The sequence below is a fragment of the Puma concolor genome, chromosome C1 (genome assembly GCF_028749965.1).
Source record: "Puma concolor isolate L17-30 chromosome C1, mPumCon1.1.hap2, whole genome shotgun sequence".
In the NCBI taxonomy this organism is placed as follows: Eukaryota; Metazoa; Chordata; class Mammalia; order Carnivora; family Felidae; genus Puma; species Puma concolor.
The window spans coordinates 32,026,334-32,043,546 of record NC_141674.1 but is presented as its reverse complement, the minus strand read 5'-3'; the positions used below and the strand labels follow the sequence as shown (position 1 = coordinate 32,043,546).

Below are 17,213 nucleotides of genomic sequence, written 5' to 3'. Positions count from 1 at the left end.
ATTTTTCCTTTGTTCAATAAAACTCTCACGGAAATTAAATTCTAGTTGGAAAAGACATACACATTACAAGGAAAAAAGAGAGAAAATTCAGGCAATGATAAGAGCTAAGGATAAATAAGGGATCAGGGGGTGCCTGGGTGGTTCAGTCAGTTAAGTGTCCGACTCTTGATCTCAGCTCAGGTCTTGATCTCAGGTTCATGAGTTCAAGCCCCACCTTGGGCTCCATGTTGGGCATGAAGCCTACTTAAAAATATATATAAATAAGAAGGGAGCAGGATTTAGGAGGCTGTTTTAGGTAGGATGGTCTAGGAACACCTCTCTGAGGAGATGATATTTCAGCAAAGAACTAACAAAGATTTGAGAAAAGGGGGGAGTCTTTGAGGCAGAGGGACACAGCTTGGTTTCAGGAACAGAAAGACCAGTGAATGAGGGGCAGATGAGTTATGAGAAGTAAGTTCATTCCAGACCGCATGAGCTTTGTTAACATGCCTAAAGACTAGATTTATTTGTGTTGTGTATGGGATGTAAGCACAACAGTGATGTGGTCTGATTTATATTTAAAAAAACATGCAAACCTATCATTCTGGCTGTTATGTGGAGAACAGACAGTAGGGAGGCAAAAGTAGAGACAGTCTGCTAGAAGGCTGTTGAGCATTCGAGGCAGAGTGTGACTGTGCCTTAGATCAGGGCGGTCACTGGTGGGTGAGAAATCTCAAATGGCGAGAAATGGTTTGATTCAGCGTATATTATTAGATGCGTGTGCCATCAAGCCTTGCTGACGAATTGTATTTGAGGGGTGCTAGGAAGGGAGGAATCACAGGTGGCTTCTAGGCATTTTGATCTGAGCACCTGGGTTTTAATAAGTGGTGTCATTAAGTGAGCTGAGATACTGGAGAAAAGAGCAAGTTGGGGGCAGGCAGCAAAATCCAGAGTTCTTCTTGAGACTTACTCATCTTGAGGCCTCTTAGCATCCAAGTGGACTTACAGAAAAAGGCAGATGGAAATACAAGCATGAAACTCAAGGCAGAGGTTTGAGCTGGAGATATAAATTGGCAGTCCTATTTGCCAGGGGGAGACTGGGGACCAAGAGGAAGAGAACCAGTGGCCAAGCACTGAGGTGCTCCCACTTTCAGAGGTCAAGATTTCTGACACACCTGTTCTTTTCTTCACAAGCAAGCCATTGTTTAATTGGAGGAGATCCTCAAGTAACTGTTTTTAATCTTCTTCTCTTCCCTCTTTCTTCAATATATGACCCAAAACTCTTTTTACCAATAAAAACAGTAAGGTAGGGCTGAGTGATGAAATATCTGAAGACATTAACATGCAGATTAATAATGAACGTTCTGGAGACAGAGGAATTGGTCTTAAATCCTGCCTCTGCTATTTACTAACAGAGTGGCCTTAGATATTTAATTTCTCTAACCTCAGTCCTTCCATCTACAATGGCCAGCGTGTATGTTATATCTATTATATATATTATTATATACCAAGCTGTGTTTTAAGTCTTTCACATGTATTAACCTATTTTAATCCTTAGAACAACCCATCGAGGTAGTTACTATTTTTATCTCACTTTATTTTTGAAGAAACTAAAGCCAGAGAGAGGTTTTTGTAATTTGCCATACGTTACACATCAGGGAGGTGGCAGACTAGATTTAAATCAAGGCAGCTGGTGTCTGGACCAGTGCTACGTTTCTCGTATCTAATTCACAGAGTTGTAGTAGTGATTAAATGAGATAACCCACTTAAAGTGCTTGGCACATAGAGCCTGGAACATCATCTGTGCATAATGTTTTCTTTGGAAGCAGCATAGTGTAGTGAAAGAGAACCAGATGAGAGGGCTTAGGGCTCCAGCCTCATTCTATAAGAGCAACTTATGTGACCACAAATAAGTTTCTTAGCCCCTCTGGACTTAAGTTTTGTAATCTGCAACATAAAATTTTTGTACTGTATGGTCTCTGAGGGCCCTTTCAATATTAAAACGCTATCTATGACTTCCCAATACAAATTATAGATACATTTGAATTTGGAAGGGGGGGTTCCACCTCACTTAGGGGGCTGGGGAATAAAGTACCTTAATAATTCCTTGGGCTGGTAACATTTCTGTGTTGCCCTTCTACTCTTGAAGGAGCTTGCTAGGAGGTAGTGAAACGGAATAGTTAAGAACCATGAGGTTTGGAGTAGGACCACCATTTATTGGAATCTTCATCACTTACTACCTTGGACAAGATGCTTGAGTTTCCATTTCATCTTCTGCAAACTAAGAAGAATAATACTGTGTACCTCATGGTAGTATTTCAAATATCCGGAAAGAAATTGCATGTAGAGAATTTAATACATAATAAGCAGTCAGTGCGTATTAGCTATTATAATATTACTCTAAGTGTTCCCAGAGCTGAGGGAACTTTTTTTTATTTTTTATTTTTTAGTTCTTTAAGTTCCATGTGACATGGAAGCTCCTGAGTAACCCTTTTCTAAGAAATGGAATTGGTGATTACATGGCGAGGCACTTGCTGGGAACTGAGGGCATGAATCTGAGTGTTCTGACTGAGCAGTCATTCCTTCTACTCCTCTCTTTTACCAGGGATAGCAAGCATTTCTCTCGAATAGTTGTGTCTTGCCACGTCTTGCCCATAAGTGTAGTGAACCATTCATGGACCATCTGCTCTAGGTTTGACTTGCGTCAGTCCTTGACGAACCTAAGGAGAGTTGTTTTCCTCACACACAGACCGGGCCTGAGTTTCTGGAGAAATTTATTTATTTTTTTCTTTTACCCTGATCAAAGGAAAAGTAGTAGTCAAGAATCCTTTGGCCGTGATTGCAAAAACTCAACTCAAAATAGGTTAGAGGAGAGGAAAAGGAGGAAGCAGGAATGACTAAGACCGTATAACCAAGAAGGTAAGGCCTGCTGCTGAGTGGGTTTGAACACAGAGTTGTAAACCCTCTCATGATTCCCCACATCTTGCTCTACGTTGGCTTTATTCTCAGTTGTTCTCCCTGTAGCAGTGCCAAGCCTACAAACAGCCTTATAGCCATGACCTCAGGGAAAGACTCTTCTTCAGCGTGTCTGTCATGTCGGAAAACAGTTGACCCAACTGGGGGGACACACACACACACACACACACTCTTGGTGTAGGGGAGTCTGATGCCCTTAAATGGCATTATTTTGCATTCCATGGCCAGGTTGGTAGTCATGTGATAGACATCCCCACCAAATCACATAGAATTTTTCCAAAAGGAAAAAAACTAGGCAAGCAAAAAAGTAAACAATAGCAATTTTAGATTAAGTGATAGGAGCATCCGCATTGCTGTCACCATTGTTGATGTGAAGGAGCTATCAAGACATCTTCTGACCTTGGGGAACTTGGCTTAGCCTAGCCAGCTTTGAGACAGTTTAAATCATACAGGGTGATGACTCTCTGATTTCCATTTTCTTCTCTCTCTCTCCATGCCCTCCCCCTTAATTATAGCTATTAATTAATACTCCCCAAAGCTGATTCTTCCCTTTTTCATTTTACCTGCACGCTGATAGTTTAGCATAGTAGTTAGCAGTGTGGACTTAAGGATCAGACTGCCTGGGTTTCAATCCTGTCTTTCTCATTTGCTCATTTTGAAATCATAAGTTTACTTTATACCTCTTTTCTCGTCTATAAAAGGAAGACAGTAGCTACCTTCCTGAGTTGTCTTGAGTAGATAGACTGTGGAAGGTGACTGGCTTAATATCTAGTCAAATGGTCAGTAATAACAGATGTCATTGTTGTTGTTATTTCCAGCTCTACAGCTTTGAGGCAGCCTATCTGTTCTTTTGTCAAGAATAGGAAAGCTGAGGGCAATTGGGAGACTATCAAAAAGCACAAGATTTGGGCATCTCAGGATAGAGAGTTGAAGCCAAATCTGAAGGAGGCCTTTGGAACTCTAGCTGGAAGACCTAACTCCGATAACAATCTTATTTTTACAATTTACTAGTTAAATGGTACATTCTTATTGGCTTTTACTTGCTGAACGACAATGGACAATTAATCTCTCTAGGCTTCTTTTTATTCTTTTGGAAAATGAATATTTTTGGATAGGATTATCCCTTCCATGATCATCATTGTCTGATCCTTAATTGTTTAAGTAAAAATGAATATTGGAAAGCGTTCTGTAGTCGTGTGTGTGTGTGCGCACGCACACACGCGCACGTGCATGTGTGTGAGAGGAAGAGAAATAGTGAGTTAGTTTATATTATGATAAACCGAAAAGATTTACTTGTTTATTGGGTGTAGCATGTTACGTACCTGGTTTCTTCATAAGAGATTATCATATCCCCTTTCATACCCCACTGTCTAGATCATTTCTAAGTATTTGTTGATCCTATCTCACATCTCTTTTGGACTTGTCAAGGAAAGATTTTTAGACATTATAATACATATTTTATAATACTTGTCGTAGAGCCCGAAAACTTGGTTGGGGATTTTGTTCCACTACTTACTTTGCAACATTACCTTGGGCAAGTTACATTCCCTCTCACGTGCCTCATTTCCATGTCTGTCTAATGAGGCATTTCTTCTATTTAACCTGTAAGTCCTTTCCTAACAGTCTGTGACTCTGTAACTATCACAGCATAGGTTGTGGCAGGAGTAGCTGGATTCCAAAGGGAAAACTTGGTATCACCAGTCCCTTTGAAACCTATTTTTTTATCTGTCGCCCATTATGTTTGCTGCAGGATTTCGGCTGAATGCCTCTTCTTGGCCCATGTTCCTTTTGAAGACACTAAATGGAGCAGAGATGGCTCCCATCAGGATTTTCCACAAGGTATGGTGTCCTTCAGATATCACCACTGCAGACTGCTAAGGTCAAATGCTTACATTCTTTCATTTACTAAGCCCCTGATGTCTACTTTATATTTATGGCCTGAGGATGCCTTCTCAGAAACTAGTTCAGTGGAAGGATTTTTTAGTACCTTATGAAGCAGCAAGGATCCCTGGAGGAAATTACACCGTAAGTTAGGATTTCTGGTTTTTGGGTCCCAGCTCCACCATTAATAAGCTATGTCCTTTTGTCCTCATCTGTGAGTGGGAGTCTGTCTACCTCACAGGATCGTTAGGAAGTTAAAATGTGTTTATCAATAAAACATAAAATATGATATAAATCTAATGGAGCTCTTCTTATCCTAGATCTTGGAATTCCCTAAGTTCCATATGCTAAACAGAGAGAAAGGAAGGAGACTACTTTTTGAGTGTCTACAGGATGTTTGGAGTTGATATACACCATCTCATTTAATATTCACAGTTAACTTTCTGAAGCAAGAATTATGATTTCCACTTAACAGCTAAGAAAATGAATACTTTTGAATAAAGAACTTGCCCAAGATCACATGGCTAGTGAGTGGTGGAACAGGGATGTAGAACCCGTATCCATCCTTTCTTGTCTCCCAAAGGATGAGGCAGTCGGTCTGCTCTCAGCTGAACTCTTTTAATGAGGTCAAGGGGCCTGAACTAGAGTTGCCTATGCTGCTAGTTAAGTCTAAACCCTAAGAGCACCTTGGTTCCCGGAATATAGTGTACTGGGCAACCTAGAAACCCTTTCGCTATAGAATATATCAAATTGGTGGTGGGGCGGGGGGAGGGAGACCCACAAATATTCTTTTAAATGCTTTGCTGAGCTACCAGAAAGTTAGAAAACTCTCCAGAGGCCAGAATGAAGAAGGAGAACCAGTGTTAAGTGTGACGTACCGTACCTGCAGGTCCCTTAAGGGGCTTTGCCAGTCTCACTTTCTAAGGATCTTGTCTTTTAGCAGCCGTGGTAGGATAGATGAGCACTTGGGCCTGCGCAGGGCAGTGAAACAGGCCCTGAGACTGCCACGCAGACAAGTAGGTCAGGTCCCTCAGGTGGTCCCTCCTAGTGAAAAGACTGTTGATACTGCTGAGGAAGGTGTCTGCCTCAGCTCTGCAGTGGGATGCAAATGGGAGTCACTGCCCCTGATAAATCAGCCTAACCCGTGCAAGTCCAGATACACCGCATGTGTTGTCTAGGAACTTCAGGGCTGTATGGAGCTCTTTCTGAGTGCCTGCAGAAGCAAACCCAAAGTCTCTCTAGAGGGTTTGGTTGCTTTCAACACAATGCCATAGGAGTCCCAAAGGCGAAGCACCACTGAAGAGGAGTATTCTGTTCAGAATTCCAGAGCCCTCAAATACTCTCAGAATAAACCCAACATGATGAGACATCAGTGGACCCAACAAAACAGTAAGGCTATAACCAAAGGGCTTCCAGATAATAGAAATAGCAGGTAGAGATTATAAATTAAGTATTTGAAAATGATTAAGGAACAAAAAGAAGGAATTTAAAAGTTGAGAGATGTACAAAACCCTATTTTTAAAAATATTTTAAAAAATTGAAATGAAACTTAATGGTTAAAAGTACAAATTAGTAGGTAAGTATATAAGAAACTAGGACTTAGATAAAGAAGAATTAACTGAAAGATGTATGTAAGGAATTTCCCCAGAATGCAGCACAGAGAGATAAAGAGGTAGAAAACATTAAGGAAAAGAGACCAGGAGAATAATACTAGAAGGTCCAACGTATGCTGAACACAAACTTCGGAAAGACTAATTAGAAAGAATAGAGAATAGGAATATTCAAGAAGGTATTAACAGAATTTTCCAGAGTGTGCAATAAAGGCAAATACATACCTTAAAACATCACAGTATTAATTGAAGTCCAGAGAAAAGATCCGAGCAAGTAATCACACAGGGTACCTTCCAGAGGGTTACAGGTAGCGTGACAGCACATTTCCAGACAGCAACCGTACAAACCAAAAGATCATAGAACAGTATCTTCCAAGTACTGAGAATAAAATTATTGTCCACCTAGAATTTTATATCTAGCTGTACTATTATTTCAGAACAAATACAAAACCAAGACATTTCCAAACAAACTAGTACAAGTAGATACTTTCAGCCACTGAAAGAACAACTGAAAAATCTATTTCAGGAGGAGGATCATTGAACCCAGAAAATAAGAATGGACGTAATAGTGATGAGGAAAGATTGCTTAACATGTGGGTAAAACTAAGCAAGCAGTGCCTGTAACTGTATAAACTAAGTATAATAACAATGTGGAACTAAATTATCAAATACCTATTAACTCAGGAGTAGGTAAATTTCAGGAGTAGAGATTGTTTGGGACTGTACATATAATGAGTTTTAGACTGAATTATGTCAACTACACAGCTACAGTCTCAAGGCAATCTGCTAAAAGATTCTAAATAGAATGGTTAACGTCTGAATCAATGGAGGGGGTAAAAAGGGAAGAAAATTCAATTTACTGTAAAGGAGAAAAAGGAACCCAGAAAAATCAAGTTACATAGAAATGTAGGCAAGATAATTGTAATAAATTTAAATATCTCAGTTATCGCAAAAAAGGTTAAACTCATCAGTTCAGTCAGATACCCATTAGATTGTTTTTAAATCTAGCTCTATGCTGTTTATAAGAGACCCTGCTAAAATATACACCAAATGTTGAAAGGGAAGGAAAAGACACACCAGGCAAATCTTTGTCAAGAAAGCCAATGCTAACTATACTGACATTAGGCAAAGGAGACTTTGTCGCTGAAAGACTTCATTAAAGAGGCCACAATCTAATAAAAAAAAGTACATGCTCCTGAAAAACAGTGCCTCAGATATGAAAGCAAAATTTGACAGAATTTAGACAAATTGGAAAATCCACAGTTGTTGACGAATATTTCAGTATATGTCACTCAGTAATTGATCAATAAAGCAGACAAGGAAATTGGTGTATCAGCATAAGCTACTCGGTATTAAATCAGCTGATAAGTTTTTTGTTTTTTGGTTTTTTTTTTAGGTTTATTTGTTTTGAGAGAGAGAGTGCATGTGTGTGCCACTTGTGAGCCAGGGAGGGGCAGAAAGAGAAGGAGAGAGAGTCCAAGCAGGCCCTATGCTGTCAGTGCAGAACCCGATGCGGGACTTGATCTCACAGTGAGATCATGACCTGAGCTGAGATCAAGAGTCAGACACTTAACCGACTGAGCCACCCAGGGGCCCCAAGCTGATCAGTTTTTAAGAGTCAGTTGCAGGGGCGCCTGGGTGACTCAGTCGGTTAAGCATCTGACTTAGGCTCAGGTGGTGATCTCACAGTTTATGGGTTTGAGCCCTGCGTCAGGCTCTATGCTGACAGCTCGGAGCCTGGAGCCTGCTTCGGATTCTGTGTCTCCCTTGCTCTCTGCCCCTCCCTTGTTCACACTGTCTCTGTCTCTGTGTCTCTCTCTGTCTCAGAAATAAATAAACATTAAATTTTTTAAAGAAAAATAAATCAGTTGCATTTCTATTTAACAGCAGCAAGTGGCTTGAAAATAAAAATTTTTTTTTAATTTTTTTTCTTTTAATGTTTATTTATTTTTGAGAGAGAGACAGAGCACGAGCAGGGGAGGAGCAGAGAGAAAAGGAGACACAGAATCCGAAACAGGCTCCAGGCTCTGAGCTGTCAGCACAAAGCCCGACACGGGGCTCGAACTCACAAACCATGAGATCATGACCTGAGCCGAAGCCAGACGCTCGACCGACTGAGCCACCCAGGCGCCCCTAAAAATTTTTAAAGATAGCACTTATGATAACAATAAAATAATATGCCTAGAAAATGTTAATAAAAGCATGAGATACTTATAAAGAAAAATTAAAAATCTATATTAAAAATCTACATTAAAGAATACTTAAATGGAAAAGACTATTATGTTCATGGATGAGAAGGCTAAATATCATTTATACAAAGGTTATTTCTTTCTAAATTAATCTATAAATTCATTGGGATTCCACTCAAAATCCAAAGAGGGGTTTTCTCTGGACTTGAAAAGCTGATTCCATGGTATCAGCTTTCATACAAAAGATCATATGAAATTCATAATGAAAGATCAGGGAGAAAGAATAGCCAAAAACATACTAAAAAATGACAAAGTAGGGGACTTTTTCTACCAGATACCCATTTAATAAGACCATGTTAGTAAGACCCTGTTATTGGTGCAGGATCAGAGTGTAAGACCAGAGAAAGAATAGAGTGTATAACACTTTTTGAGAACTTTATCTTTGCAACTACACTGCAGATCCACACCGTTGGACAGAGTGAGCAATGTTACGAGCACTTAGGAGGGCAATTTGACAATACTTAATAAAGCATAGGATGTATATATCTGTCCTATAATCCAGCAATTCTACTCCTACTTACATACCCTAAAGTAACCCTTCCACATGTGTGCAAAAGAACAAGTGCAAGAATGGTCACTGAAACTCTTGAAACAGTGAACAATTAGAAATGATCTTCAATGTCCATCTGAATAGAATGAATATGTTGTGATATATACATATAATGGAATATGAACTATTAGCACTTGAAATATATTGGAGCTAAATTTATCAACATAGGTAAATTTCAAAAGTGTAACATTAACCACACACAAAAAAGTTGTAGAATGATATGTATGGTATAATACCATTTATATAAAATTTTGAAGTATGCAAATGGATGCATATATATATATATATATATATATATATATATACACACATATATGTATATATACACCCACACACATACATACATAGTAAAGTATGAAAACATGCATGAGGAATGGGCACAAAAGGGATTCAGCTTTAAAAATGTTACCTTTTATTTCTTAAAAAAAATCAGAATCAAAATGGTAAAATGTCAGGACATAAAAAGTAATACTTTGGTATACTCTGAAATTCATTTAAAAGAAAGACTACACTTTCATTATAAATCTTCGGTAGCAGCCAGTGACTTTTTCATCGTTCCAAATTTGGTAGCAGTCTCTTGGGGCACACAGACTCTGTGTTTGCATCTAGGTCTGTATGTTTCTGTTTCTCATCTAGGAACCACCCTCGCCTTCCCACAACTTCTTCAAAATGGGAATGAAGCTAGAAGCTGTGGACAGGAAGAACCCTCATTTCATTTGCCCAGCCACTATTGGGGAGGTGCGGGGCTCAGAGGTGCTTGTCACTTTTGATGGGTGGCGAGGGGCCTTTGACTACTGGTGCCGCTTCGACTCCCGGGACATCTTCCCTGTGGGCTGGTGTTCCCTGACTGGAGACAACCTACAGCCACCTGGCACTAAAGGTAAAGGCTCATCCTTGAGCTCTTGAAATCAGGACCCAGGTTGGTAAGGGAGGTTACCTGGGTCTCCCACGGTCAGCGTATCTTCAGTAAACCTCACTAGTAGGCAGCTTAGGTAAACACCAGTGTCTACCCGAGAGCAATCAGGAACAATAAGAATTTAATGTCCAAGGAAGCTAGATGTGGAGTTTGGGATAAAGTAAAAGTTCCTTACTCTAAATATCGTAGTTTATTCTCAGGCAACTAGCTTTTCCTCCCTGTCACTTTTGTTCCTAACCTGTTTCAGAGTTTGAGTAGCATTGATTGTCTCAAGGTGCACCTCTCTCTCGGGTCCCAGGGGCTTTGCATATGAGCTGGAGTAGCAGTGTGGCATCAGGATACTGGAGAAGCACCGTAGCACAATGGGAAAAGCATGAACTTTGAAGCAGAGTAGACTTAGGTTTGAGTTCCAGCTCTGCCTTTTTTTTTTTTTTTTTTGCCAGCCGTGTGGCTTTGGGCAGTTAGTTTGCCTCTCTAAACCTCAAATTCTCTGTCTGTAAAAGAACACCTGCTTCATAAAGTTATTGTGAGGAATAAATGAGATGATATGGGTAAAGTGCTTACATAATATCTGGCAAATAGCAAGTGCTAAACAAATGTTTTTATTATATTACTGCTGCTCTTATAGTTATTACATCCTGTATTATATTTATTATAATTACTAGATAATATATAATATGCCACATTATTGGTATTATAATGCTATTATTATAAAAATAACCACTACTAATGGAAGAGTATATATAAAATGCTAGAATAGTGCCACAGAGTAATTGAACAGTAAATTATGTTTCTAATGATGATGGTGTTGGACATCATCCAGAATAGAATTTGAGATAGCTGCTCTAAATAGAAGAAATACTAAGAATCTCATCCCTGAAGTCTAAAAGTGCTAGTTAATCTGAAGGCGTAGAAAGTCACCCTTCCTATTGTCTGTCAGTCCCTTTTCTAAACCTCTGTCAGTTTCATTCATTCAGTTAGCCTGGTATTTATTGAGCACTTAACTGTGAGCCAAGCTGAAGATACAGCAGTTACAAGGATGAAAAACACTTCTGCCCTCCTGGAACTTCTATTCTAGTGGGATGAGATAGGTGATAAACATCGAAATCACGAAATAAACAAGATGATTTCAGATCCAGTTTCTCCTCAGGAATAAAGTATAATGAAATAGTGGCAGCAAAGGTGGACTGAGAAGGGGTTTTTTGTTTAACACTTTATCAAAGTGTAAGACAAGTGAAACAGACGGCACATATTTAAAATATACCATTTGAAAAGTGTTGACATATGTGTGCATCCATGAAACCATGACCCACAATCAAGATAATGAACATATCCATCATGCTCAAAAGTTTCCTCATTCCTCTTGGCAGAGGGAGGAGATTATTTTTTTTAATGTTTACTTATTTTTGAGAGAGAGAGAGCGAGCATGCACAAGTGGGGGAGGGGCAGAGAGAGAGAGAGAGAGAGAGACACACACACACACACACAGACTACGAAGCAGGCTCCAGGCTGTGAGCTGTCAGCACAGAGCCCATTGCGGGACTTAAACCCACATACTGTAAGATCATGACCTGAGCCAAAGTCAGATGCTCAACCCACTGAACCACCCAGGCACCCTGGGAGGAGATTGTTTAGATACAATTTCTTTTCAGGAAAATTTGTCTGAAAAGGTGATATTTGAATTGAATGATCAGAAAGAATTCCAAGCAAGGACAGGGCATACATATCATGGTGCTGAGATGTGCGTGAGCATATGTGTTTCAGGGGCAGAGAGAAGACTGCTCCTACTCTAGAGTGCTGTGTGGGAAGGAAAGTGGCAAAACCCTGTAGGACCTGGAAAGCCAGAGTGAGAATTTGGATTTTATTCTAAACATGTGGGGAATTGTTAGAGGGTACTATGTAGGGGAGTGACAAGATCCGATTTACTTTTAAAAAGTCACTTGCGCTTGTATCCAGAATTCAACTCAACAATAAAAAAGGCAACCCAATTAAAAAATGGGCAAAGGGTTTGAATGGACATTTCTGCAGAGAAGATAATATAAAAGGCCCATAAGCACTTGAAAAGATACTCCCATGTCGTTAGCCATTAGGGAAATGCTAATCAAAGCCACAAGGAGATACCGGTTCACATCCATGGGTAAGATATAATCAAAAGTCAATAACAAGTGTTGGTGAGAATGTGGAGGAATTGGATACATGGCTAGTGAGATTGTAAAATGGTGCAGCCACTTTGGAAACAGTTTGGAAGTTACTCAAAGTATTAAGCATGGAGGTACCCGTGACCTAGCAATTCCACTCATGGGTATACACCCAAAAGAACGGAAAACATGTCCATAGAAAAATGTATCATGTATGTTCATGACAACATTATTCATTGTAGCCAAAAAGTGGAAATAGCCCAAGTGTTCATCATGTGATGAACAGATAAATAAAAGGTGGTATATTCATATGAAATCTTGTTTGGCAATAAAAAGGAATGAGTCCTGAAACAGACTACACCACAGATGTACCTTAAAAGACATGAGACTGAGAGGAAAAAGCCAATCACAAAAGCCCACACGTGGCATGATTGCTTTTGTATGGGCTATCCAGAAGAGGCAAAAACACAGAGACAAAAGTAAATTAGTGGTTGTCAGTAGCACGGGGGAGAGGGAAATGGGAGGTCACTTTGATCAATATGGTAAATATTCTCTGCAATTAGATCGGGAAGGTGTTTGCACATCTGTGTATCTACTAAAAACACCGAATTGTACACATTAAAGGGGTGAAGCTTATGGCATATGAAGTATATATCAATAAAGCTGTTATTTGAAAACTCCCTCGGACTGCTTATGGAGAATGGATTGTGCTGTGCTGACTGTGGACGAGGAAGAGGGGAGAGTTGCTGGGATTAGGTTGGTGGCACTGGGGTGGGGAAAACTTGAGATGGGGCAGGGCAGCGGTCAGACACACTTCTTGCCTCAGGAAAGTGCTATTCCTCCATATGCTTCAAGAAACAAGCGCCTGAGATTGCTATGAGAAACAACCCGTTGCTGTCCCTCGGCAAGCCCTGTGAGGCAGTATCTTCTGTGGAAGCAGGGAGAAGAGAAGTGCCTTGGAGATAGTAGCGGAGTCATTTTTGCTTACTTGAGACAAGTAGGATAAACCTCGGTGCTCCTGGCTATGTTCAGTGAGTAGGTTGGTCTTCTCACTTTCTTGCCTAGGCAATTTCATCATGCTTACTGTAAATCTCGTAGCGTTTCTCCACAGCCACAAGACCAGGGAGTCTTTGTGTCCAGGAGTTGCTGGGCAGGTATTCCTTTGTGACTGGGCACCATGCTGATAAGAAATACGACTATGTGGTTGATGCTTCCAGAGGCGTTTGCTGACTGTTTTCATCCTCCTCTTTGCGTATCTGGGGACAGCTGCGATTTTTAACAGCAGATGACCAGATCAGCAGATGGCTCAGAGGTGGAGAGAGACCTTCTTCTGGTTGGCATTTCCAGACCAGATCCTTTGGCCATCATTCCAGCAGCCAGGGTTCCTCCAACAGTTCCCTTGCCCCCCTCCCCTCCCCCTCCGTAGGTTCTCCAGTGTGGCTGTTCAGTAACAGCAGAACTTCAGCCACCTCAGTGTCCTGGCTAGGGCGCAAGTGATCCAATGTGGAAAAAATGTGGTTACTCAATTCTTTTCTCAAAACAAGATGTTCTCTCTGTGTAAGCCTGTTCTCTTTCTAATCATGCTGTCTCCTCCTCCCTTCCTACCTTCTGGCCATTCGTGTGCAAATGGTAAAAATTCAAAGTAATATGAGATTGTTTCTTGCTCTCAGCAAATAGGAAAAAACACCGATTTTATTCAGTGTTTTTTACATGCGTTATTTCACTTTATATTCCTGGTAACTCTCAACTAGGCATAATTATTTTCAGATACATTTTATTTTTGAGAAAAATAAATTTCAGAGGATTAAGTGACTTAGTTCTGTTGATATTTGAGTCTAGAGGGAGAAGTCATGGAGATCTTCCAGTAGGACCAGCTGTCAAGGCCATTTAGAGCCATATTGCCTTCACACATGTCCCCCCTGTACTCTCCCCATTCTCCTTCAGGCTTTCTTCAAAGCTTCGTTTGAGACCCTGGATTTTGGCTTCCAGATCCTGATACGAAATAGGAAAGAAGCAGTGTTGGGGAGTATCAGAGCTTTGAACGAGGGTCTAGTCCCAGCTGGGCCACAAACTTCTGTCTGTGAGCAAGTGATTCCTAATGAGAGGTTGAACTAGGTGACCCTCGATGGCCCTCCCACCCTTGTGATACTGTCCATTCCTGCTCCTGGGGATGGGTAACAAGGGACCCCTGTGACTGTCTCCTGCTCGATTCTGGGTCCGGCTCACCTACCACTTTGCTCTGCCCTCCAGCCACCTAGGGCTCTGCCTCTCTCAGGGACTCCTGCACCCTGGCCGTTTTCTCCTCTGCTAAGAGGTAGTAATCCTTTTTAGCTCTTAAACTCCTGGCGCCCAGCCAACTGTCATAAGAGCAAATACAAAGCTTACAGCTAATCCAGGGTACTTGGTTATAAAAGGCAAGCGTTGTTTTTGTTTTTTAAGCTCATCACTTTTTTTGTGTGTGACTTAACATAAAACTGAAACAGGCAAGTTTTACTTTTTAAACTTTAAAAAACAGAGAGTTCGGTCCATTTGGCTCGACTGTAACGCTTAACTAGGCTTCTCACCATCCTGACATGCACACTGATTTCAATCTGGGTGAGCCCATTTTAGATTACAGTTTAGCTTCCTATGCAACTTTTACAGTAGGAAGAGAATGTGAGCTGTGAGCTACCGCGCATTTACGTTTTTATTATAAATTAATATGTTGCTGTCTGGATTATATTCCCAAGTTCTTGTGACTTCATAGTGTAACTGGGTCTGGCTGCTCTCAATATGCTGATACAAATATGGGGTCCAGGAGAGGTGCTGCCCTTGAGCACACCTGTTGGAGTAAAAGGTCAGCCGGGCCTCCTCTACCTTTTCATTCCACCCCTTCTACCTGTGGCATCATACAAAGAGAATGCTTCATAATCTGACTCGGTGCTATGGTTGAGGGGAATAGTAGTTTTACTCTAGTCTAGAGAGTAAGAATTTGATGCTTCAAAACACAACTTTCAGAATATCTCTTCACATTGTTTCTGTGAAACATTTAAAAAGTATTTTCCATACTTTATGGATGGCCTCTTCCTCTTATAAAACTATCTAGGAAACTATACTATAGCCACTTTGGGATTCTGGGTCAGAAAGAGGATTGGTTAAATTGTAATCCTAAACTGTACACGGAAAAACCGGGGTAGAGGCGAGAATAACACAAGCCAGGCTAAACTGTAGGTCACAGCATGTACACAGCACGTAGGTCAACTAATGGGTTGATTTTCTTCAGCCATCCGTCCATTCATTCAAGTTCTAAGCCCTAAGCCACAGCTGAGTGCTAGTCATTGGCTTAATTGAGGGAGCGTCTGCCTTTAGAGTTTACAGTTTGGGGAGTGTATAGACAAATAGAAAATTACAGCTTCAAAGTGATAAAGTACAGAAGGGCCCCTACCTAGTTTGAAGACTAGAAGGTGGAGGTCAGAGGAGGCTTCCAAAGAAAGTGACATCAGACTGAAACCGGAAGAAAAATTCTAGGTAGCCATGGAAACAGAGAAGTAGAGGCCCAAGATTAAAAAAAAAAAAAAAAAAAAAATGTGTTGAGGAACTGAAAGATGCTTAGACAACTAGACTGTAGCATGGAGAGAGAGGAATGGAAAGCGGAAAGGCTGGAGAAGAGCCCTTTTAGACTGTTTTAAAGATTGGGGTCTTTGCCCTAAAAGCAGTGAGAGACATTGAATGGGCTTTGTAGAGTCGCTGGTCAGATTTGTGTTTTAGAAGACCATTCTGGTAACAGTGAAAGGATAGGTGGCTTCCAGAAGGTGGAGGCAGATGTGCCTATTAACAAGCTGTTATAATATGCCAGTGAAAGAATTGAGGCAGTGACATTGTGGTGAAAAGGATAAAAAGATTGGCGGGGGGGGGGGGGGGGGGGGGGACATATTCTTTGAATAAAGAACCCAAAATATGAGTTCTTACAGTCGAACACCTGTCGCAACTACTTTACTTCTTTAACAAATAATTACCCCTACAACACGGAAATTTTGCTAGTTTTTCCGTATAAGCCTTAATGAGAAAGCTAAAATTCTCCTTTTCATTTTGTCTAGGAAGTTAGGGTTTCTTACTGCCTGGACTCCCTGTTAAATGGAACTAAGTTATTCATCTTCATCTCCCCAGCACTTGGCACCTGGTAGTTACTCAGTAATAATTTGCTGAGTGAAGTAGATCACGCTGAATGTTCTGATTCCATTTCTGTTCATCAACATCTAAAGCCACTACTCCCTTAATTACCAAAGTGAGAGTCCTACTCCCATTTTCACAGCAGAGTGAAATCCATTTAAACTACGTTCTGTCTTATAAATTTTGGAAACCTTATGGCCAAAAGTCAGGATGGCAAAGGCCACTCGTCTCCAGAAACATTTGTGCAGCTCTGCACCTGCCCTTCCATCCAACTTCTTTTGCTACTCAGCCACAGCAAGCAGGAGAGCGTCCTCTCCATAGGAAACTTCTGGCAACCAACATGCCGTGCCTATCTCTGAGAAGGCGTGTTCACTATGTCACGAGCAGTGTGGGCACATTGATCAACGAGCGAAACAAATTTTTTTGGTGCCCTTAATGAGGACAGCTACTTGGTTGTTTGGCTGTTTTCCTTTTTACCTTCTCAGATATCCTAATTCCAGGCCTCGCCTTTATTTAATATGCCGTTTCCTCCCTCCTCCACACGTGTGCATGCACACACACACAATCCCTGTCATCATCGCAGATGTGGCCTTGTACTCTACTCACATCTAGAAACTCCAGCCTTTATTCATCCGTGTGGCCGACAGTTGTAGAGCCACACTTTTGGTGGTGCTAGGCTTGGTGGAGGTTAGAGACAGGTGCCTGCTTCCCAGGTTGAGTGAGTAATTGAAAGAAAATGAGCATGTGCTCATGTGCTATGCACCA

General features: G+C 40.9%; 1 protein-coding gene across 18 annotated transcripts in view; it reads left to right on the top strand.

Annotated features, from left to right (window-relative positions):
- The window catches only part of SCMH1 (Scm polycomb group protein homolog 1), a 187,893-nt gene that overhangs the window by 94,441 nt on the left and 76,239 nt on the right, over positions 1–17,213 (top strand). For 15 of the 18 annotated variants that reach the window (XM_086716630.1, XM_086716632.1, XM_086716620.1 and 12 more), the window contains 2 exons: positions 4,706–4,794; positions 9,882–10,125. The exons of 2 other annotated variants lie outside the window; for them this stretch is intronic. In XM_086716630.1, the coding sequence (XP_086572756.1) occupies positions 4,706–4,794; positions 9,882–10,125 (333 nt within the window). The remainder of the gene's footprint in view (positions 1–4,705; positions 4,795–9,881; positions 10,126–17,213) is intronic. One more of the 18 variants, XM_086716631.1, reaches the window with a different exon arrangement.